This window comes from Oryctolagus cuniculus, chromosome 8 (genome assembly GCF_051225735.1).
Source record: "Oryctolagus cuniculus isolate XC-2025 breed Fujian yellow rabbit chromosome 8, ASM5122573v1, whole genome shotgun sequence".
Lineage (NCBI taxonomy): Eukaryota > Metazoa > Chordata > Mammalia > Lagomorpha > Leporidae > Oryctolagus > Oryctolagus cuniculus.
The window spans coordinates 21,421,852-21,446,793 of NC_142874.1; the positions used below are offsets into that span (position 1 = coordinate 21,421,852).

At 44.3% G+C, this 24,942-nt stretch overlaps 1 protein-coding gene across 1 annotated transcript; it reads right to left on the reverse strand.

Annotated features, from left to right (window-relative positions):
- Nucleotides 1–850: 850 nt before the first annotated feature.
- On the reverse strand, nucleotides 851–24,409 carry LOC149124900 (putative ATP-dependent RNA helicase DDX60). Its single transcript, XM_089302138.1, has 11 exons — nucleotides 24,307–24,409; nucleotides 20,788–20,888; nucleotides 19,266–19,466; nucleotides 18,591–18,695; nucleotides 18,307–18,451; nucleotides 15,554–15,675; nucleotides 11,678–11,825; nucleotides 7,708–7,850; nucleotides 5,553–5,704; nucleotides 2,819–2,881; nucleotides 851–2,721 (listed from the first exon to the last, which is right to left on the reverse strand). Exons 1-11 carry the CDS (start codon nucleotides 24,365–24,367, stop codon nucleotides 2,619–2,621), a joined length of 1,344 nt encoding a protein of 447 aa, XP_089158264.1. The 5' UTR covers nucleotides 24,368–24,409; the 3' UTR covers nucleotides 851–2,618.
- Between the last annotated feature and the right edge of the window lie 533 nt (nucleotides 24,410–24,942).

Below are 24,942 nucleotides of genomic sequence, written 5' to 3' on the forward strand. Positions count from 1 at the left end.
CTCTGAAGGGAGGAGAGAACTTCCACTTTGACTATGACCCTGTCAGAATAAGATCAAAGTCGGCGAACCCAAAAGGCTTCCATAGCCTTGACAACTCATGACTAGGGCCTAGGGAGATTACTGATGCCATAAACAAGAGTGTCAAATTTTTAAGTCAACAACAGGAGTCACTGTGTACTTAATTCTCATGTGGGATCTGTCCTTAATGTGTTGTCCAATGTGAAGTAATGCTATAACTAGTACTGAAATAGTATTTTTACACTTTGTGTTTCTGTGTGGGTGCAAACTGATGAAATCTTTACTTAATATATACTGAATTGATCTTCTGTATATAAAGATAATTGAAAATGAATCTTGATGGGAATGGAATGGGAGAGGGAGCAGAAGATGGGAGGGGTGCGAGTGGGAGGGAAATTATGGGGGGGAGCCAATGCAATCCATAAACTGTACTTTGGAAATTTATATTTACTAAATAAAAAAATACATAAATAAAATAAAATGCATATAAAGCAGCAAAATGCAGCCAGACATATGCATATCAAGTTCACAAGAGACTTGGATGTCCTAATAAGATATGCATATTTGACAACACTCTGTTAAAGGCAACTTATCTCCTGCTAATTTTTATTTTGAGAAGCAGAGAAACTGACAGGCTGAGACCTCCCATCTGTGACAAAAACCAAGAGACAGGAACCAAAGTTGGTTCTCCATGTGAATGGCAGAGATCTAACTACCTAAGCAATCACCAACCACCCACACCCCCACCACCAGGGGTCCACATTAGCAGGAAGCTGGAATCAGGAGCCAGAGCCAGGCACTGAACAAAAGCACTACTAGGTGGGACAAAGGCTTTTTTTTAAAGATGTATTTATTTATTTGGAAGTCAGAGTTACACAGAGAGAGGAGAGGCAAAGAGAGAGAGAGAGGTCTTCCATCTGCTGGTTCACTCCCCAATTGGCCACAATGGCCAGAGCTGTGCTGATCCGAAGCCAGGAGCCAGGATTTTCTTCCAGGTTTCCCACGCAGGTACAGGCATCCAAGGACCTGAGCTATCTTCTACGGCTTTCCCAGGCCATAGCAGAGAGCTGGATTGGAAGTGGAACAGCCAGGACTTGAACCAGCATCCATATGGGGTGCTGGCACTGCAGGCAGCAGCTTTACCTGCTATGCCACAACGCCAGGCATCTTAACAACCAAGCGTAATGCCAATCAGTTGCCCAAGCAATGTGAGGAAATCCATCGCTCCACGTTTTTGTCTTCACTTCTTCAGATCGGCATCAAAGACTCTCAAATGCTTTGTGCCATCAGTAAAGCCCGATTCCCTCTGTCTCCCACAATTCAGCAGGTCAGCAACACACTCAGCTCAGATTTGGGAGAGAACACAAACTGATGCCACAATCCAGCCACGAAGGAAAGCAGAGGCAGGGACAGGTGAGTTTAGCTCAGAAGACTCCCGGGCTCAGCCAGAGCAGACAACACACCAGGGTGGTCGGGAGCGGTGGTGGGTGAGGCTGAGCAAGGCGATCCAGCCGGATGGCCTGGTGAGGGTTCTACTGTGCTTATCCCACATGGGACTTTTTCAACAGCATATGGTCTAGTCCCTGTGTGCTTGCTCCTGCTGGTCTCGGGGGGGATGGGGGAACGTACCCAGAGCCTAAGTGTCTGATAGGAGGAATGAAATGGAGCACTCACATTACAGGACTTGGGTACAACATGAACTCTCAGCAATAATTAGACTTCTGAAGTCAATGTCAAGATTCCAACTCCCTTCTAAGGGCTGTTATCACATAATTTTAAATCGAGCTTGACTTCTAGTTTTAAATTCTCATGATCTGAACATTTCAAGGCCAAAATAGTCATTGCATACATCTATCAAATTATCACACTGCAGCCCACAAGTAAGTACAATTAAAATAATTTGAAAATAGCAACTGTTTGAGCTATTTAGCATATATTACTTTTGCATGCTAAAATGCTCATAGAAGGAAAATGTTAGATTCTGTTGAGAATTCAGGTATTTAAAAAAAGGGTTTCTTTGCTATGATGTCTTTCAATAATTACGCAACCTATACTTTAGCTAGGCAACGTATTTTACTTCTAGAATCAGCTGTGGGAGAGTGAGGTGAACAGTGGCTCGGGGAACATCCTGGGCTGACACTGCCAGTCACAGCTGATGTGTGCAAGCACAGCCGCTCGGGGACAATCATCTGAGATGTCACTGGGGAGCTGTTTAAGGAGAGGCCACTCAGCGGGGCTTAGTCTGAGGGTGGGCCACGGTTCAGGACCCCTGTGAGGAGGGAAGAATCCTGAGTAAAGTTGGAGCAGGTCAAGGTCAAGCAGGAGCAGGTCAAGGTAACTGCTATTATGTCCAGATTGCTTAGGGAAGAAAACACATCAGCTGGCTTTTTTGGGAGACATGAATGGGAATTTGGAGGGAGAATCAAGCATTGGCACAGGGAAGCGAGGGAATGCTGGGTGTCTTATCAGAGTCTTATGGGAAAGGGTGGTTCCTGCACAGCCATTTGCAAGCCTCTTTCCTGAAGCGCTAAGGTGCAGGGAGCTCTTAGCCGTCTTCATCTTCCAGGAAGTTCCTAGGACCTGGTTTAACACAGACAGCGTCATCTTCGTTTCCAAAGTTTCTTACTGAAGGCATCACTCAGTTGTTGAAATGCTAACACAACATTGTCATCCTCATCACCGCACAGCTCACTTAGTGAAATTCTGTATAAAAACATACAGTGTTTATTAGCACTGTGATGTGTGCCTAGAGATGTTTAACTGGTTCTATGGGCTTCCAACACTGAGAAGTGTACGGTACCTGATGGACTGAATGGTCAGTGTGAAGTCTCTGATTAAGTGAAAAGCATCGCCCATGTTCAACCTACAGATAAACAAGAGTAAAATGACACGTGAGGGAATGAAGTGGGTTCTGGTGTGCCCCCCGAAGCAGGGGGAGTAATCCATGGATGCTGCACTGTCGGCCTGTCCAGAGACACTGTCAACGCAGCTCTGGGAGCGCGCAGTCTCTGGCTTGCCCTCGGCAGGGCCAATGCTTTGCTTCTGCGTTCAGCTCCAGGTAGCCTGGTAAACAGGCTCATCATTTGGCTAAAAAAAAGACACAACTTTCCATGCTCTTGTATATTAGGGCATTGATATTACCAGAATTAATATTACAGTGTCCAGTACGGGAGAGTCAGTGAGAGACAGAGTGGGCTGCTGTAAGGACACATCCCCTAGTAAAAGCATAAAATAGAGAGCAGGCAAAAACTATCAGTCAGCTTTATCAGACTCTGGGAAACAAAGGCTTAACTCTGAATCAAGAAAAAGGCGGGAAAACTGTGACATCTTTACTCCCCCTCCTCCATCCTCCCCTTGAGCTCAGGGGCACTGTTGAAGACAGCAGCCCATGCTCGCTGTGGGGGCCCTTGTTCCCTGGTTGCAGGGGGAGCGGAGCCGCCCTGTCAGTTCTGAGCTGTCCAGGGGCCGCCTGAAGGAGGGGTGAGGCACTTGCCCTTGCGGAGCCTGCGTCGGCACTCAGAGAGAGAGAAGCAGCAGGCACTCCTTGAGAACACGGCAAGGCAATCTAACAACCTGCTGCCGTCTGTCTGGTTCCGTTTTTGATCTTTGTCTTAAATTCACTCCCTTCTTGCACTGTTCCTAGAGACCTGCGAGAGGTGAAAGCGTAGGCTCATCTCACGCTTTCCCTGAGCGAACCTTCTGCCTTAGGCATGTACATGTTGTTGACCTTGTCACCATGGTCGTCGTAGTTTTTTAATTCCCCCAACACACACTGCTTTAGTATACTCTTTATTCTCAAATAAACTTTCTTCCAGCAATTCCTCATCAGTTTTCAATACTCCATGACAACGTCTCAACAGACAAAAGGCAGAGGAAGGCAGAATGCGTTCTCTCTCGGCCTGACTGCCCGAGATGCTGATCCACTCTTGAACTCGAACCTGAACTATCAGGAGTTCATGGTTCTCAGGCTTTGGGACTCAAGCTAGAATTTACAGCACTGACTTCCCTGGGTCTCTGGCTGGGTCTTCGTAGTCTCCATAATCATTTGAGCCAACTCCTTAAATAAAAAATTAAATGATAGATGGATGATAGATACAAAGGGACTTGCTAGACAGATACTCTTTCTCTGGAGAAGGTTAACACGGGATAATTTTAACACCATGGTGCAAATGACATGCAAGTGTATGAACACATGCTCAGCATTGTTAGTATTTAGAAAAATTTAGATCAGAACCATGAGATACCCCTTGATACCTACCACCATGGTTATAATAAAGGGGAAAAATGAAATAACAAGCATGGTAGATGGTGGAGAAATTTAAATCCTTGTACATTGCTGGGGCAATGTTTACTTTCATGGAACCTGGTTTACTTTTGTGGAAAACAATTTTCAGTCTCTCAAAATGGTACACATTGAGTTAACATGACTCAGCAATTCTATCCCTACATACAGATCCAAAAGAATTGAGAACAGGAATGCAAAGCAACGCGTGTGCATGCATGTTCATAGCACCAGTGCTCACAACTGCCAAACGTAGAAACAACCCAAATGTTCAACTACATAAAAGAACTGTGTATGTACACACGAGGACACTTCAAGAAGTCTGCAAAAATAAAACACAGTGATACGCATTTGGCGCAGCAGTGAAAATGCTGCTTGGGATGGTCTTATCCCATCTCAGAGTGCCTGGGTTTGAGTTCTGGCTGATTCCTGATTCCTGTTGCCTGCTAACGTGTACCCTGGGAGGCACCAGTAATGGCTCAAGTTATTGGGTCCCTGTCACCCACATGAGAGACCTGGACTAAGATCCCAGCCACGGCCATATTTGGCATTTGAGAAGTAAATCAGTGAATGAAAGATCCCTCTCTGTCTCTTCTCTCTGCCTCTCAAATAAAAGACAAATATAAAGTGTTTGGGGAAAAAAATGAAATAAAACAAAACGTTTACTTTCATTCAAAAAATATTTTGAAATCCAGGCAGGCATTCTTTTCATAATATGCATCTGCCAAGAACATTTGGAAGACCCCTCCTACAACGGACCAAAGTACTGAAACCTGCACCAGCATGGACACTGGAGTATTACAGCGAAAGAAGCCAGACACGCAAGGTTACACAGCCACGTGATTCCCTTCATAGTAAACACCCAGACCAAGGCAAACCCACGGAGCCAGAGGGCAGACTGGCAGTGTCAGAGAGAGGACAGGAACTATTCCTTGAAGGTCAGGGACTTACCCTTGGGGTATGAACATGTTTTGTCACTAGATAGCAGCAGTGCATGCACAATGCTGCAAATATACCTAAAGCCACTGTACTACTCACTTAAAAATGGTTAATTTTATGTCATGTGGACTTCATCTCTAGGAAAAAAAAACCTTGTAATTGTTCAAAACAAACTGCCTCTTAATTACCCTTCTTAAACACTGCATCTTAAAATTAATGCCACAGAAACCATAGCAATGCATCAGCCCCCTTAACCTCCATTACACAAACACACAGATGTATCTGGAGCATGTTAAAGTAGGAGCAGTCATACCAGTTGTCTGAAGCCAGTGAGAACAAGGAACCATGCTTGTAGAAGTCCAGTGCATAGGCATTCAAAAAATACTTCCGGCCACTTTGATCCCGTTTGTACAAGCAAAGGAGAGGAACATTGCTGACATCCACACTGAGTGTTCGTAAGATAGCCTGAGGGTACACAGAGGCCTCAGGTTACTCACATTTTTCTCTTAAAGTGACCTTTATTATAAAATCTGGTCACCACGGTTCATTGTCGGTAGCTAGTTAAAGCAGTAACCCAGGAGGCAGCGTTGTACAGCAGGTTAAGTCTCACCTGCAATAAAGGCTCACCACATTGAAGTGCTTTTTCTAGACCACCTGCTCTGCTTCCCATCCAGATCCCTGCTGATGTGCCTGGGAAAGCAGTGGAGAATGGCCCAGGAGCTTGGGCCCCTGCACCCACATGGGAGACCCAGAAGAAGCTCCTGGCTCCTGGCTATTGACTGGCCCATCCCCAGCTTCTATGGCCTTTTGGAGAATGAGCCAGCATCTCTCACCCCACCCCACTGTCACTCTGCCTCACAGATAAATAAATCATTTAAAATAAAACAATAACTCAATACATGTTTAGTACTAGTATCAGACAGTAAACAGTGTACCAAGTTTCCCAAAACTATAATATGACTGACCAGATAAAATATCAAAACTGTTTTTGAAAGCATGGAAATGATGGCTCCAATTTATTTAGAATTAATTTTACATGGTCAGGCCTTTGTTGTGGTGTAGCAGGTTGGGCCACTGCCTTCAGTGCCTGCATCCAATATGGGCACCTGTTCGCGGTCCAGCTGCTCTGCTTCCAAACCAGCTCCCTGCTAGAGCGCCTGGGAGGGTGGTGGAGGATGGCCCAAGTACTTGCGCCCCTGCACACACGTGGGAGACCTGGGAAAGGCTCTGGGCTCCTGGCTTTGGCCTGGCCCAGCCCCAGCCCCAGCCATTTCAGCCACTTGGGGAGTAATCAGCAAATGGGAGATCTCTCTCTCTCTCTCTCTCTCTCTTTCTGTAACTTTGCCTTTCAATAAGTAAAAGAATTTACACGGCCACTTTTACAACTTCAGAAACATATTACGAATATTTCTTAGATTAATTCTCCCTGAAGAAAATATTTCTGAATGTCCAAGCTTTATCTTGGCAACAATACACAGTGAGAGTGTTGTTCTTCCCCACACTCCACAATATCTGTTCTTATACTGCTTTCCAGGACACAATGACCAGATCGTGGCAAGTGACATAGTCCCAGTCATCAGGGCTCATTTCCTCTCAACTTGCTACCTGAATAAACTGTCCAGGGACAGTCAGGACTGGGAGTCTGACCATGCCACAGTGACCTCTTTGGCTCATGCTGAATCATTCATATCTCCATGCTGCACAACACACCACTCTATGCATTCAGACATAAAAAATAAAAATAAAAACAAGGAGAAACAAAACACATTGCCCTCGAATGACTGACAGCAGGATCTAACTCCAGTGTGCACTCTGGACGTAACACCCAGAGACGCTCCCGAGACTGCACTGCTGGCAGGTGACGTGGACGGCACAGGTCTCCTTGGCTCACACCTGGAGTAGCAGGGGCTTATGAGAGGCAGTGCATACAGCTGCTGTGGTCCGGATATGGCTTTGGATGTCGCAGGTCCCCAAAAGGCCCCCGTGGTAGAAGCCTGTTCCCTAAGGTGGTGGCATTAGGAGGAGAGGAAACCTTTAGGAGGTGGGGCTGAGTGGGAGGCCTTCAGGTGATGCGGGTTGTTCCTAACACCTGAGCTCGGGCCCAGGCTCTCTGCTTCCTGGCTCACCACATGATCTTTCCTGCACACACAATACAGAGCCTCACCAGGGTCTGCACCAGGTCCCCAGACTTGAACCTCCAAACCTGTGAGCTAAACAAACTTTTTTCCTTACCAGAGTGAGTTGCCTCTGGTATTTCACTGTAGTATTGAAAAGCTGACTAATGCCATGGTGACTGAGAAACCTCCCTGTTTTCCTGGTATTTTTTATTTTAAAAGTATTTTCCCACTCCACTGGGAAGCATCACTATTCAGACATGGACACTGACCTAGTGTTCTAATCAGATAAAGGCTATTTCTCATTGATGAATAAACAGAATGAAAGAAATTGTCACAACAAAACGGACTTACGTCATTTGTCATGTGAACACCAAACAAATCCTGATCCGTGATATTGGACAGGCAAGCAAATGGGGAGACAGCAGATCTGCTCTCAGTCCCGGGCATCAGATGAGACACCAGCTCAGAGTCTTCACGCTCTTTACCCGAAAAGTCTAGGAAGAAGCAAATGGAAAACTGTTCTCCTATGAAACATAAACCATTTGAAACTAATCAAACTCATTTATACCATTATTCCCAGAAAATTTATTGGAGGTTTTTTTTAAGCAAACACTCTGGGGATCGTATTGCTGGATCACCACTGTGAAGACTTTCTTCTCCCTAAACCAAACTCATTCTAGCATCTGCTAGTGGCTCTACCACTCGGTGGTCCCGTGCGTGGGTGGCTCTACCACTCGGTGGTCTCCGTGCGTCCACCCACTGCGAACTTATGTGGACACTGTTTACTAAGGGGGATGCAGATGCTTCATCGAGCCCTATTGGATCCAAGGACCTGAGCTCAAAAACCGGGGTCACCTACCTGCCCTCTACAACAGCTTCATATTCAGATTCCTCTCAAGACGCAGGGGAGTGTTACAGCTGCAAAGTTTCGCATAATGGAGTTAAAGCTGGCTTCACCGCCTACTCTCCTGTGTTAACTCTACTGTGTATACACCCGCGGATGGCAAGGAAGTCCCACTTCCCTCACCAGGAGGCAAAAGTGGGGAGGGACACTTCCGGTCCCTGTGCAGCTCACCCATCTCACTGCAGGCCTGAACAGTGGGTCTGGTAGAGGGAGATACTCAACGTCCAATCAAATCATTCTCTCTCTCTCTCCACCGTCCCCATGTCTTCCTTCCGTGCTTCTAGTGTGCTGATTTCTTGGATCCCATGTGTCCTGCTCTCCCTCTGTGAATGATTCGCTCTCTTCTGTTTCCTCTCCGTCTTTCTGCTCCTCCTTGCCCCATTTCTTCCTCTTTTTAAAAGCTTTCTTTTTATTTTATTTGAAAGGTGGAGAGACAGACATGAATCTTCCATCTACTGAGTCACACCCCAAAGGCCTGTAACAGTTGGCACGGGGCCAAAGCCAGGAGCCTGGAGCTGCATCAGGTCTCCCTCGTGGGTGGTGGGGACCCAAGTGCTTGAGCCATCATCTGTTGCCTCCCAGCTTGTGCATTAGCAGGAAGCTGGATGGGAAGTGGAGTAGCTGGGACTTGAACCAGGCACTCAGATGTGGGATCAGGTGTCCCAACAGTGACTTTACGGCTGCACCGAAAGCCCACCCCATCCTCTGTTCCTCTTTCCCTCACAGCTTTCTCTGTACTTTGCGTTCCTGTCTCTCTCCTTCTGTCGTTCTATCCATGCATTTATCTATTTACATCTCCATTTCCATCTGTCTGACAATCTTCCTGTGTTTGTTTCTCATCTCTCTCTCTCTCTCTCTCCGAATGTCTCTACATCGCTTTTGTCTCTTTTTTCTTTACTTTTTTAACACACACTTCTCTGTGTCTTCCCCCATCAGTCTGTGCCTTTCTTTGATCTTTCTGTATTTCAGGTCCATGTGACCACTAGGGAGATAGATTCTACTGTCTTCTCTGTTCATCTAAAAGAGACAGGCACTGTAGTTCTACCTGGGGGACGGGCAAGTGTTCTACTCAGGGCTTTGCTTTATTTCACTGAACGTGAAAACCATGTTCTCTTACTCAGTCTCATCCCTAGGACTCCCACATTAATTGCTCATTTGATTCCAACTTTAGGAGGGGACTATGAATACCAAGGTTTAATGCCTGACCCTTAAGCCTCCACAATTAAATGTATAACTTGGATTTATTTTTCCTATAAAGAATAATCCTTTGACATTTAACCTTTATGATCATCTTGACGGAGGCAGGGAGGTAGCAAGAGCAGAGAGGAATTGCTGGCCCCAGCCCTTGTGACGATCTGGCCCACACTTACCAAACTGCCTGCCCCCACACCACTCAAATCCCCTTTCATGCACAGCCCCCCACCCCTTCTGTGTAGCGGAGGACTGCAGGTTCTGCAGTGCTGCAACTTAGAACCAGTGCCAGCTAGAAATACTCAATATGGCTGCAGGCTGTGCCCCCATGATGATCTTCAGCTCAACACAGGGTCACTAATATTACCATGGGTGACACGCCTGTTCCCATCACACACCTGAGAGCATGACACTTCTGATTGCAAAGGGCAAGGAAGCATGTGGCACTCCAAACTCCAAACTCCACGAATTTGAATGTCTGATTAAGGCCCACAGCCCCTATGCCTCCAAATGGTATAAAAAGACAGCCCCCAAGCCATGTTGATTGCAACTCTCTCTCCTGGCTTTGCCTGCACTCCTTCCTGTATACTTTCACTTCTCACGTAAATAAATCTTGCTTGTCTGTTAGCGTCTACCTACGTCTCTTCCTTGAATTCCTTCCTGTGATGGGGCAAGAAGCTGGACCAAGCCAATCCCATAGCCACACACAGCAACCTGAGGGAGGGGTTGCACAATCTGACTGTATCAAATGCCTCTGGCTTGTACATCTTAAAGAAGTTAATGTATGCCACATGAATTTCACCTCAACAACAGCAAAAACATGCTGCCTGTTACTTGTCATCTTTTGTTCACATGGCTCTTCTTGGAAGTTCTATTAGTTTCCTAATGCTGATGTAAGAAACGGACACCACCTTTGTGGTGTAACATAAGCCAAATCTGTCAGAAGGCAGAAATTGGTGTCATTGGGCTAAAGCAAGTCATAAGCAGGGCTCTCTGCTTGTTCTTTTTGGGTGTCCTGGGAGGGCTCCTAGAAGCTGCCTCTCTGGTTCCTCCCACCTTCAGAGCCAGCTGGTCGGTTAACTCTTCCCATGCCATGTCCTCTCACTCTGATGCTCCTGCCTCCCTCTTCAACTTGATCAGGTCCACCCAGTCTGCGTGTCTCCCCAAGCCAAGAGCAGCAGATCAGAAGATGTGATTCGATCTGCAGGCTTCATCCTCCCTTTGCCACAAAACATTCAGGCTCCTCAGATGAGGATCCGGACATCCATGGAGGCAGGGGAGGGACTCACCCTGCCAACCCCAGAAGTCACCCCAGAGGAAAAGGAGATCACCGCCCTGCCACACCCCTCCAATTCTGGATGACAGCCATGGCTCGGAGACACTGGGTTCTTTCCCATGAAACTGACTCATGACTGGTGAACTTCTCATTCCCTGGCTGAAAAGGCCAACATTTTGCCTTGTCCCTCACACGCCTTCCATATTCCAATATAATCATGGATCCTGAAATAGGAAGAAGTCAAAGCAGCCCACCAGAACCACGGTTTTCTCCTTGTTTCTACAGGAAGTGGATGAAAACAGAATCCTGCCACATTCCCACATCTTCTTAGCTCTCTCTGTCTCCCTGCTAAGGACACTGAGTGCATGACCTGCTTCCAGAACCTTTATTTGTCATAGATTCATTATTTTTCTTTATATTTTTGTCATTTTCTTTCTCGTGCAGTTTTCTCCCTTCCTGAATCAGATGGGCGATGCCTTATCTCCCTCACCGCCCACTTTGTACTGAGGGAGTCACAACGCACTGATGGTCCTAAAGAAATATGTCAACATGCCTCTTCTCATAGTTTCAAAGCTATTCACATTGAAAAGTTGAACTAAGTGGAGAGTGTCAATATCCACTAAAGGACAAATAATATCAATAGGTAAAGAAATATTCTATAATAAATTCAGACTAGGCAAGGGGGTGCTTCTTCATGATTGTGCCAGAAGAAAATAGAACTATTTTAAGCATTTAGTGTCAAATGAAATCTACAGTGACTTACCTAATTCCAGACAATAAAAGATTTTTATCAGGGTAAAATTTCCACAGCATAAACTGAAGGACTTTTAGGGGGTTTGGGTTTTTTTTGTATATTCTCTTGCAATAGTTACGTCTTTATCTTCCAAACTTCCGTTTTATCTCAGCATAGTTAGATATGTTTTACTTTATGGGCCTTCTGTTCCTCTTACCTATTTCTGAAAGAGGGAGTCGGTATTCCTGGCTCCCATCAGCCAGCTTAGAAACGGTCAGGAGGAAGGAACCAAAGCTCTTCCGAATCCTGGCATTGTACTCCTTCACTGCAGCAGCGAAGTCCTCTGGAAGATGGCGGAGGAACACCTGTGAACAAGGAGTCAGATGGGCCTGACCGCTCAAACCAGGAGCAGAGCATGGCCAAGGTCTGGGAGACACGGGGCCAAAATCTTCTTAGGGACAGCGATTAAGCTGCTGCCTGGGATATCCTCATCCCATATCAGCTGCCTGCCAGTGCATCCTGGGAGGCAGCCGATGATGGCACAAGTACTTGGACCTCTGCCAGCTATGCGAGAGACTGGGATTGAGGCTCTTGGTCCAGCCCCTATTGCTATGGGCATTTGGAGAATGAACCAGCAAATGGAAGAATTTTCATTCGCGTGTGCACTCGCTCTCTTTCCCCCCCTCCACTTGCTCTCTGCTTTGCAAGTAGATGAAATAAATGCATATTTAAAATGTATATTTTAAAAATATAGATGGAAATGTACTTCTAAATATAAACTCTTTTACTCATGGACACACAAATACATAAACTGAAGTAAAAACTAATGTGTAATCCTACCATTCAGGGATATAGGTTATAAAGATTTTGGTGATTAGAATCACCTTCTAACTAGGGTGCAGTATGCAGCTTCACAACAGAATGTTCATACTCAGCATTGTATTTGGTGCATTTTCCCACGTCACAGACTTCATTTAAAATGATGAATTTTAGCGGTCAGCATTGCAAGCAGATAAAGCCACCACCTGCAATGCTGGCATCCCATGTGGGCACCAGCTCATGTCCCAGCTGCTCCACTTCCAATCCAGGCCCCTGTTAATGTGCCAGGGAAGGCAGTGGAAGATGTCTCTTGGACCCCTGTACCCACCTGCAAGATCTGGATAGAGTTCCAGGCTCCTGGCTTTTGCCTGGGGCAGCCCTAGCTGCTGCAGCTATTTGGGAAGCCAAGCAGCATGCTGCGCTGATCTGAATGATCTGAAGCCAGGAGCCAGGTGCTTCTCCTGGTCTCCCATGCGGGTGCAGGGCTCAAGCACCTGGGCCATCCTCCACTGCACTCCCAGGCCACAGCAGAGAGCTGGACTGGAAGAGGAGCAACCAGGACAGAATCTGGTGCCCCAACTGGGACTAGAACCTGGGGTGCCAGTGCCGCAGACGGAGGATTAGCCTAGTGAGCCACGGTGCCAGCTGAGGCAATTCATTTCTGCCATGTAAGCTACCTGGTTTGTACCACTTCATTAGAGCAGCTTTAAGAAACTAATCCTTGGTCATCACGCATTTCTACTGAGAACTTCAAATACTAAAGAAAAAAAAAATTTAGAAGAACATATAAGACTTGTTCGTTTCTCTGGGGTACAGTATACTGTTTCATCACATGTAAGCAGATCAATGAGGTAATTAGCCTTTCCATTTCCTTACCTTTAAAAAAAAAAGATTTCTTTATTTGGAAGTCAGAATACAGAGGCAGAGAGAGATTCTCTCCATCCACTGGTTCACTCCCTAAATGGCTGCAATGGCCAAGGCTGAGCCAGGTGAAAGCCAGGAGCCAGGAGCTTCATCAGGTCTTCCATGTGGGTTGCAGGGCCTAAAGCACTTGGGCAATCTTCCACTGTTTTCCCAACACCTTTAGCAGGGAGCTAGATTGGTAGTGGAGCAGCTGGGACACAAACTAGTGCACACATGGGACGCCAGCATTGCCGGCGGAGCGTTTACCCACTATGCCACAGCAGCGACCCCTCCTTACCTTTTCTTTATATTTGCAGCCTGCCAGCTCCTCTCTCCCAATGCTGCAGAACTCTGGGCACAGGACAGCTCCATCCGAATCCCACACTAAGAGACATGACCAGACTCTAACAAGGCTTCTAGCAGCCTGAGGTTGGGTTTCTAGGTAATTCTAGCCCTGCAACCCTCACTTAAAGTGATAGTGGCCAGCAGAAATTTCCTATGTGTTCTAGTCAATGCACAGCTGGTAAGAGGTACCCAACCTCCCTTTTCTGGAACATTTACTAGAAAGTGCATACAATTTTAACTATGAGAAACTTCAAAGAATTCAGGGAAAATGCAATTAAAAGATAAGCTTATTGTGGTGCAAAACAGTCTTGAAATGTATGTAAAGTTTTCCTTTTTAATAATCACTTTCTCTTGCAATTGTTATGTTTTAAATTTTTATTTATTTATTTGAGAGACAGAGAAATGGAGAGACAGAGAGCTCCCATCTGCTGGTTTGTGTCCCAAATGCCAATAACCATCAGGGCTGGGAAGCAGGAAGGTGATCCAGGCCTCCCACATAGGTGGCAGGGACCAAAGTACTCGAGTATCACCTACCGTCTCCCAAAGTGCATATTAACAGAGAGCTGGAGCTGTCACCAGGCACTGACCCAGATATTCCAACATGAAACATGGGCGTCTTAACTGGCAGCCTGAACCACTCAGTCAAATGCCCGCCTTAAAGCATGTTGTTAAAGGATCTATGAGATCAGTGTAACTGTTCATTGAGATCTTTGCCACATTTTCAGATGAGCCAAGCATTTTATTACTCTCTACCTTTAATTACAGCTGAGATTTTACATTTTGTTTTCTTTGTAACTTTAGTATAGGGAAAGTTATACATTTCAATAGATTATTTTGGCAAATTATAAACATTTTTCTGTTGATTTTCTTGGCTTTTTACATAGCCAGAGATTTTATCTGTAAATAACAATTACAAAAATAAGAGCCAACATTACTGAGTGTTTTTATATGCCAAACATTGTTTTAAGCATTTTGCGTGTATTTTTAAAGATTGATTGATTGATTTGAAAGGCAGAGCAACAGAGAAAGGGGAAGAGACAGAGAGAGAGACAGACAGACAGACAGACAGAGATCTTCCATCTGCTGGTTCACTCCCCAAATGGCCACAACAGCCAGGTCTAGGCCAGGGCAAAACCAGGAGCCAAGACCTCCATCGTGGTCTCTCCCATGTAGGTTGCAGGGACCCAAGTATTTATGTCACCTTCCACTGCCTTCCTAGGCACATTAGCAAGAAGCTGGGTCAGAAGCAGAGGAGCTGAGACTCAAGCCAGCATTTGATAGGGGATTCCTGCATTGCAAGTGGTGGCTTAACCTGCTGAGCCACAATGCTGGCCCCACTTTGCAGGTATTCACTCATCTAATCCTCATGGCAACTCTTCAAAGTGGGTGCTATTCCAATTGCCAGTTTTCAGATAAGAAAACAGGTCTGGTACAGAAATGTGCCATCAGTTCAGTGGCAGGGCTGGGCGGGTGACCCAGCACATTACTCCATCATACGCTGTAGTATTTTGCTGTTCACCTTGTCCACCTTTGCATCGAATGAAAACCATCCGATTTTCCTTTCTTTCCATTTGGCAAGGATTAGAATTCCCAGAACACTATTTCCAGATAGGTGTTAAATTGATCTTCTTATCTTCTTCTTTATTAATATTAATATTAAATGACTAGCTGGCTATTCATCTCTGTTAGGAATAAGTTCCATTCATCTGCAATTACTACACTATGACACTTCAGAAAGTTCATGGAAACTGTAATTAAAAGGTAAGTTTGACTGCAAAACAAACTGACATCTATTCATACAAGGGATCTTCAAAAAGTTCATGGAGAACGCATATTAGTAAAAAACAAAGCATTCATATACAAATCTGCACTCATGCATCCCAAAGACTAACTGGAGCATGAAGAAGTAACTCGAGTGAATGATGGCAAAATCTTGTTACTGGGAAAATGCTGTTGCACTTCATTATTATTAAAGCAGAAAGAGGTTACATCAAAGTACGAGTATTGCAGTATTTTATTTTCTTACCATTGAATGAGAAAACACCTTCTTAAACTTTTTCGCACAGGGAGGAAGGTATCTCTTTCCAAAAAGATGCGCTAAAACCACCACCAAGGTTTCCATCACATCTTCAGAAAATGTCTTTTTGCCTGTATTTTGTTATTAAAAAAAAAAAGTTAAATTTTTCAAAACCTTGGAGAACAAATGTAATGTGTAAGACACAGCTGAAAACTTACTTCCTATGAATTTGGTGACTTTTTAACAAACTACACCAGCATTTCACAATATTGCAGGCTAACTGATGGCATCTTGCTACAAAACGCTTTGCATCCTCCTACCCACTCTTACCTGTAGAAGCCTGGTGGTCAATGAGCGATGGTTGCCCCTACTCTGTAACTGCCCTGGGATTCCCTCACTGGCTCCAAGTCTTGCCTTTGCTCCTCTGTCTCCATTCTACTCATTTTTTTCTACCTTGGTGCAACCCCTGCCAAGGAACAAAGGCCCGAAGCTGCTTGCTAAACTCCTCGTCTGCCCTTCCAGGCCCTGTGTGACGTGAATCTGCGCCCACTCTCTCTTTGGTGCACGTTACAGAAAGAACTCGCACCTGCTCCTCTTGACAGGCCTTTGCTGCCAATATTGCTTTTTCCCTGGAATATTTATTCCCCATATTTTCTTATGCCCAAACCCTCGCAATACACTAGGGACTAAATCTCCTAGAGGGAAAGCCTATGTGAAATTCCCGATATTTGATCTGCTCCAGCATTTTGCAGAGGGCCAGGGTCCAGACCACTGGGAGCATGATGGATGAAGGAGCTGAATGACAGGCACTCATGAGAGACTAGGAAACAGGCTACAACTACCTGCAGTATCAGAGAAATGCCGTGCAGAGTGAGGCTTTCAAACTTGATTTTTTTTTTTTTTTTGACAGAGTGGACAGTGAGAGAGAGAGACAGAGAGAAAGGTCTTCCTTTGCCGTTGGTTCACCCTCCAATGGCCGCTGCAGCCGGCGCGCTGCGGCCGGCGCACCGCGCTGATCCGATGGCAGGAGCCAGGTACTTATCCTGGTCTCCCATGGGGTGGATGCAGGGCCCAAGCACTTGGGCCATCCTCCACTGCACTCCCTGGCCACAGCAGAGAGCTGGCCTGGAAGAGGGGCAACCGGGACAGAATCCGGCGCCCCGACCGGGACTAGAACCCGGTGTGCCGGCACCGCTAGGTGGAGGATTAGCCTAGTGAGCCGTGGCGCCGGCTCGAACTTGATTTCTATACATTGTTAGCATCATGTGAAAATTGTGCCCAGCTTTCAAATTGCTTTAGCATTCTGAGACCCTCTACGCAATATTTATATCATAAGTAAAATTCATGACTCTTTCTTGAAAAAAAAAAAAACAGGTTCACATGGATCAAAGGCTTTATGATTTGATTTATTATTAGTGTTAAGATATCATGGGTCAGCACTGTGGCATAGTGGGTTAACACCTGGCCTGCAGTGCCGGCATCCCATATGGGCACCGGTTCAAGTCCTGGCTGCTCCACTTCTGATCCAGCTCTCTGTTATGGCCTGGGAAAGCAGTAGAAGATGACCCAGGTCCTTCGGCCCCTGCACCCATGTGGGAGAACTGGAAGAAGCTCCTGGCTCCTGGCTTCAGATCAGCATAGCTCTGGCCATTGCAGCCAATTGGGGAGTGAACCAGCAGATGGAAGACCTCTCTCTCTCTCTTTGCCTCTCCTCTCTCTGTGTAACTCTGACTTTCAAATAAATAAATAAATATTTTTTAAAAAGATATATACTACCATATCATCTTAATTATTTCTGTACTATTTTGATAAAAGTTGATGTTTCCAAAAATAAAATAGAACAATGGGTCACTAACTGTATATTCTAGCCTTAGCTGCCTGCATTTGTGTTTGGATCACACCGTTCTATTTCCCTCTTTACCTTACAGCATTGTGTTTCAGTTATAGAAAAGGGAAAAACTAATTTAAAATTATAGTAAAGGAAATCATTACAGATGACAATGTTTTATGTAAATAACTTCCAAAAATTTTTCAGTAGAATAATGCTTATTGTCTTTAACAAAGCTAAAGGTTATAATTTCTTAAAATTTAAAAGTATATTAAATAATCATTAAGAATCATATTTATATTATGATTATACATACAAAATTCAGATGCTAATAATATTTTATAAACATATTTAATTTTGTAAAATGACAAGAAAAACCTTCAAGATACATTAGGAGAATGGGCAATCAGAAAATGGCCTGCCAAGATGCATGCTTAGCCTAGCAGTTAAGATGCCTACATCTCATATGGGGTACCCAGGTTTAAAATTCAGATCCAGCTCTTACTTCCTGCTAATGCAGATGATGGCGCAAGTGATTGACTGGGTTCTTCCCACCCACATGAGAGACATGGATTGAGTTTCCAGCTCCCAACTTTGACCTGGCCCAGGACCAGCTACTGTGGACATCGGAAAGCAAATCAGTGGAAGATTTCTCTTGGTCTACTCGCTCATTCATTCATTCATTCATCCTCTCTCTCTCTTTTCCCTCCTCCCCCCCTCTCTCCCCATCTTTCCCTTCTTCCCTCCTTCCCTGTCTCTCCCCCTTCTTCCCCCTGTCCCTCCCTCCCTCTCAATCTTTTAAAGATGACACACCATCAAAAGCAAATGTAGTTCTGGGGAACGTGCAGGTATATGTGAAGCAGTCGTACGGGATGTCAGTGTGTGTACATGTACAGTGTAAGGGGTAGGAGTTGGGAAAAGGATAGCTGCTCACCATCTACGATGACTGGAACACACAGCTTGTGAAACAGACCTTTCACCAGCATGCTTACTAAAGCAAAGTTTGAAGGTTCGTGGTAGTGCAGGTGGGACACAAGGCCAGCATATCCAACGGGAACACATTCTTGATTCAGGTATCCCTGTGAATCAATTTAACAATTTAGCCTCAGTCCCTAGATCTCAGAAATACCCAACAGGTAAGTCATCAAGTAAGGAGATTTCAGTAGTAAAGTTAAATACATGTACGAACACTTTAGTGAAAACAGGTTTAAATCTTACCTCTCTGATCAAGAATTGCAAAGAATATATGAAGTAAAATTTTAACATGCACTTGACCTTTGGTCGCTTGAAGGACATCAAGGAATACTGGAGCAGTGACAATGCCTATGCACACATGTCAAAACACCAAAGTTAGACAGGCTAGCTATAAAGTTTGAGATATCACTAATGACTTTGTTATATTATATACTCTAAATAATTATTACAGATATGCCATAAGTTTTACATTCTCTATGTATGAATAAAACATAATAGGATGAAAAATTTACTGGGAGAGATGAACAATGACAACTTCACTCATAACCACTGAGAAATAAATGTAAGCTTATGAATATATAAAAGTAAGAGTTAGGAACATTCCAGTATTTAGTACATTTTCAACCATTAATTCTTTGAAAATTTACTTTTAAATGTTCTAGGCTAGATATATTTATTGAAAAAAATTTCTCATATATGCAGAGTGTATTTATAATCATGGACTTAATTTGTCACGTGTACAGAAGTTACCACCATGTTCTTGTGTGAAGGAAAGGCACTAAGACAAGAATCAAATGTTGCTAAGAGTTTGCGAACTGCACATTGTGATTTTATTCTCTCCAAGATACCTAACAGGCGAGGCTTACTTTAGACTTGAGCTAAGATGATTATGTCTGTTAGAGAGGGTAGAGACTGTACCTTTGCTTTGGCATCCTCTTTGTCATCTGCTTTGGCAACCAACAGCATGAGTCTGAGAACCACGGTGATGTTTAGGGGAAACTGACCCTTCAGCTTGGGCACATCAGACTTCAAGAGCCGGTCTATCTTGGGTAATGGAATATCATAGAAGATCACACTTCCTATAAGATCTTCTCCACGCCTTCCTGCACGCCCAGACATCTAAAGAGATGACCACAAAACTTATGCAAGTTCAAATCCTGGCACTGTAAATAATGTCTCACTTACCTATACCATGTGGAACATTAAACATTTGAAAATAAATCTTCAATGAGTTTTTTGTTTCTTGGTATATTGATGTTGTCAAATCTTGCAGAATTATTTTATTTTATAGATATATTTTTATAGATACATTTTAAAGTCCAGTGTTAAGACAGTATTGCCTCTTTTTTAAAAAAATAAATGGAGTACCAGCTCCTGTGTTTAGAGATCATGATCTGGGATCGGTGCTGTGGTTTAACTAGGTTGGGCCGCCTGCAGTGCCAGCATCCCATATGGGCACCACTTGGAGTCCCGGCTGCTTCCCTTCAGATCCAGCTCCCTGCTCATGGCCTGAGAAGGCACTGGAAGATGGCTCAAGTGCTGGGGTCCCTGCACCCATGTTGGAAATGTGGAAGAAGCTCCTAGCGCCTGGCTTCAGATTGGCCTAGCTCCAGCCTTTGGGTCCATTTGGGGAGTGAACCAAACGATGAAAGACCCCCCCCCACCTCTCTCTGTCTATAACTCTGTCTTTCAAATAAGTAAATAAATCTTTAAATAAACAAATAAAGATCATGACCTTAGGGAAGGCATTTGGTGTAGGATGCTTGGGATGCCTGACACCTAGATTGGAACGCCTGGGTTCAAACACCAGCTCTGGTCCCCTTCCCAGCTTCCTGGAAGGCAGCAGGTGGCAGCTCAAGTAGTCAGGTTCCTATCACTCACACTGGAAATCCGGACTGAGTTACTGACTCCTGACTTCAGCCTGGCCTAACCCTAGCCACCGTAGGTGTCTGAGGAATGAACCAGTGGGTAGGAAACCTCTTTGTCTCTTTTTTCCTTCCTCTCTCGTTTCTCTCTCTCTGCCTATAAAATTAAATTAAAATCATGGCCTTTAAAGCAGGCACAATTTCTGATTTACCAACGTAGTTCCAGAAACGAGCCTAAAATCAAAACCTTATAGACACTTAACATATAATTATTGGTGGTTGGCATGAATTGGGTGCTCAAAGATGTAGTTACTTCCCTCCAATATTATTTTTGTTTATGTTCAAGAATATTTATCAAATTGAGAATATCTTCAGGAAAACTAAGCTACTGACAATATATTTTACAAGTTTTTTAAGTGTAATCATATTCATTAATATACATATATAAAAACTCAGTTTCAAATATTTTTATGGCCACCAAATATTTCAGAACAAATGGCTTTTCCTGGCCTACTGAATGAGCATTTCAGATACCTGTATATAGAACCGTAACAGAAGTCATGTATTATAAATACCTGTCGAAAGTTCAGAGCATCCAAATAAACAGAGTCTTCTGTAAAAACAACGGTTTTACAGGGCATATTAATTCCCAAAGCAAGGGATGATGTAGCTGTCACTACCTATGATGGAAAGCAAAAAAATAAAAAATTGGGAAAACATATTTCATGTAGCATACACAGATGCATACGTAGTATTGACCAAATTAAATCCCCTTACATTATTTTTCTTGAGTAAAAGTGCAGTGTTAAGACAGTATTGCAAAACATCAAACTCTATGCTTGCTTTTGGAATAGACAGCTCTACATCCCACTTGGATGTTCATTCATTCTCATATTCTTGCTGAACATTACAATTATACAGCATTTTCCAGGTAACAAAATGATACAAAATCAAAGCCATTCAGTAAGCCTTCAGTGTTACTGTCTGTGTGTGTTTGGCATGAATAAGAGCAATATGTTATACAAGGAGTTTATTTTCACGTTAAAAGATTTCCAAGAACAGAAAATAGTAAATGATACAAAGTCAGACTAAGCAGGAAGCAAGTCATAATAAGCATGACAAAACCATTCTAAGACGTTTAGATTGTAAAAAGAAAGAAAGGTAATATGATATAATTAATATTTACAAGATTGATTTGGCAGCTCTGGGAGGAAATAATTGTAGGAGGTGATTACCAAAAGTAGAAGTCTGACAGAATGCTTTTAGATTATTCTAGACAACATATTATGACATAATTGAACAGGAAATATTCCTAGTGGAGAGATGTGGGCTGTACATGCATGTGTGTGCACGTGTGTGTGTGCGTGCATGTGTGTGTGTGAGAGAGAGAGAGAGAGTTGATAAGCACTTGCTGACGTATTCTGGCTGTTTTAATGTGGAAGGAAAAAGCACTGGGTTCCATGTCCCTGAGTTCTGTATCTGTGAATTCAACCAACCAAAGACTGGAAATATTTGGACAAAAAAGTGTACTGAACACTTACAGTCTTTTTTTTTTTCCTGTCATTATTTTCTAAATAATATACTGTAGCAACTACTTACATACAATACACTGCACTAAGTAATGTAAGTAACCTAGAGACACAGAGGATATGCATTGGTTCTATGCCAAAGCTATGCTGTCTTATATAAAAGACTAGAGCACTGATGGATTTTGGTATCTGTGCAAGTCCTAGAATCAGTCCCCTGCAGATACCGAGGGGTTCACATTTCTTAGAGAAAGGTCAATCTACTGCTGGAAACTGTCTTATCTCAAACCTACCTAAGGTTGCTCAGATACATTTTTGTTTCTCATGTAGCCTTTTCTTCTCTTGAAAATAAACATAGTTAGGTTATACATTTTCCTCCAACTACTAGCTTAGCTGCATCACAGAAGTTTGTCTATACAGCATTTTATTTACCTAGCAAATAAATAAATTTTCTGGGGCTGGCGCTGTGGCATAGCGGATAAAGCTGCCGCCTGCAGTGCTGGCACCCCATATGGGCGCCGGTTCGAGTCCCGGCTGCTCCTCTTCCAATCCAGCTCTCTGCTATGGCCTGGGAAAGCAGTACAAGATGGCCCAAGCACTTGGGCCCCTGCACCCACGTGAGAGACCAGGAAGAAGCTCCTGGCTCCTGGCTTCAATAAGCGAAGCTCCAGCCAGTGCGGCCAACTGGGGAGTGAACCAGCAGATGGAAGACCTCTCTCTCTCTCTGCCTCTCCTTCTCTCTCTGTGTAACCCCGACTTTCAAATGAATAAATAATTCTTTAAAAATAAATAAATAAATAAACTTTCTTATTTCCATTATTAGTTCTCCTTTACCCCGTTAATTTACTCTTAATTTTCACACTGCAGTTTATACAGTTATCTTTCTGGATCACTGGGGAATGACTGAGCTATCTGAACAAAGAATGGACTTTCGGGGCTGGGACTGTAGCTCAGCAGGTTAAGCTGCCACCTGAGGTGCCTGCATCCCATAGGAGAGCAAGTTTGAGCTCTGGCTGTTTCATTGCCTACCCAGCCCCCTGCTAAAGTGCCTGGGAAAACAGTGGAAAATAACCAAGTACTTGGGCCCTTGACACCCATGTGGGAGACCAGATGGAGTTCCTGGTTCCTGGCTTCACTCTGGCCCACTGTGGCCATTGTGGTCATTTGGGGAGCGAATCAATAGAGGGAAGATTCCCCCCCCCCGTGTGTGTGTGTGTGTGTGTGTGTGTGTGTGTCTGTCTGTCTTTAAAATAAAGGGCCGGCGCCGTGGCTCAATAGGCTAATCCTCCACCTTGCGGCGCCGGCACACCGGGTTCTAGTCCCAGTCAGGGCGCCGGATTCTGTCCCGGTTGCCCCTCTTTCAGGCCAGCTCTCTGCTATGGCCAGGGAGTGCAGTGGAGGATGGCCCAGGTGCTTGGGCCCTGCACCCCATGGGAGACCAGGAAAAGCACCTGGATCCTGGCTCCTGCCATCGGATCAGTGCGGTGCGCCGGCTGCAGCAGTGGCCATTGGAGGGTGAACCAACGGCAAAGGAAGACCTTTCTCTCTGTCTCTCTCTCTCACTGTCCACTCTGCCTGTCAAAAAAAAAAAAAAAAAAAAAAGTAAATACATCTTCAAAAAAAAAATGGATTTTATTTAATAAAAATGTAACAATATGGATTCATCTGTGGCAATAATATGTTGTAATAGTGTAAGGTGTTAATAAAAGGAGAAATTGGGTGGCATGAGATATTCTCTGTACCATCATAACAACTTCAGTTTTTAACCCTAATACTCAAAATCTAAATGAAGTTAAAAAGAGTCATCCTGGAAAGAAATTTGGCTATGTATTTCCAGAGCCTGCTACCTTTGCCTTCTGAGACATTTCTTTCACTTAGCAGAATCAATCAATTCTAAATAAATAATTAAAATGATGATCGATGGGGCCAATACTGTGGTGCAGTGGGTAAAGCCACTGCCTGCCGTGCCAGCATCCCATATGGGCGCCAGTTCAAGTCCCAGCTGCTCCACTTCCAATCCAACTCTGCTATGGCCTCAGAAAGCAGCAGAAAATGGCCCAAGCACTTGGGCTCCTGCACCCACCACAGTGGGAGACCTGGAAGAAGCTCCTGATTCCTGGCTTCAGATCATCCCAACTCCAGCCATTACAGCCACTTGGGGAGTGAACCAGCAGATGGAAGACCTCTCTCTCTCTCTCTCTCTCTCTCTGTAACTCTGTCTTTCAAATACATAAATAAATCTTTTAAAAAATGATTGTCTATGTTGAAAGAAAATTAACATTAGTATAATGCTTAAGTAAATTAAATATGTGTATTTTCTGTTGCACACATGTTTATTACCTCATGCTAATTATTAAAATAATATTAGGCAAGGCAGACAAGATCCCAAATTGGGTACACAATATCATATTAACTATGTAAAATGTATGGAAGGAAATATGATAAATGTAGGTGGCGCATCTCCCCAGGTGCAGGGATTGAGGGAGAGAGCTAGATAGAGCATCTTCCGTCCCATAGCCACTGCAGCTACCTAATTAAAGTGAAAGCTGTGCTTTGTAGTGAGTTCACCTACCTTGACGTGCTTCAGTCTGAAAAGGGTCTCAACAACTTGTCTCTGTTTGTACTCCATTAAACCATGATGGTAGCCAATGCCCCGCTGTAACAGCCTGATCAGACCGGAGCCTCCTCTTGTCCATCTCAGCCTGGATACAATCTTCCTGAAAGTCTGAAACACACACACAGTTTGCAAAATCAAATGAAGGCATATGTCCTTTGACTGAAGCCTGATTTTATGTGTTAGAAGGCTTTAGCAGGCAGAGTTAGATGCATTTCTGGGAAGAGCAGTTGTGTTTTAGGCTAGAACCTCAAGTTCATAAACAGAGCAGTTCTGTCCTAAGTGGCATTCATGCATAAGACCTGAGAAAGTAGAATGCAGCCCAACCTCAAATGCACTGATCCTTTCTTCACATGCCTTCCTCACAGCAGCCATGTGCCCAATTTTCCCTCATACACCTGCTGACATCATTCCCACAATGCTGGAGGCAGCTCCAGCTCATCCTGGGGTAATGAGGAAACACTGAAGCAACACAGTAAGAATTCCAAGAGGAAGATGCGCCATGCAGGCCCAGCGTCCCTCCAGGCAAGTAGCAAAATCCATCCCTGGCCCCGACACAGCTCTCAGCGGAGTCTGATGATCAACTGCCT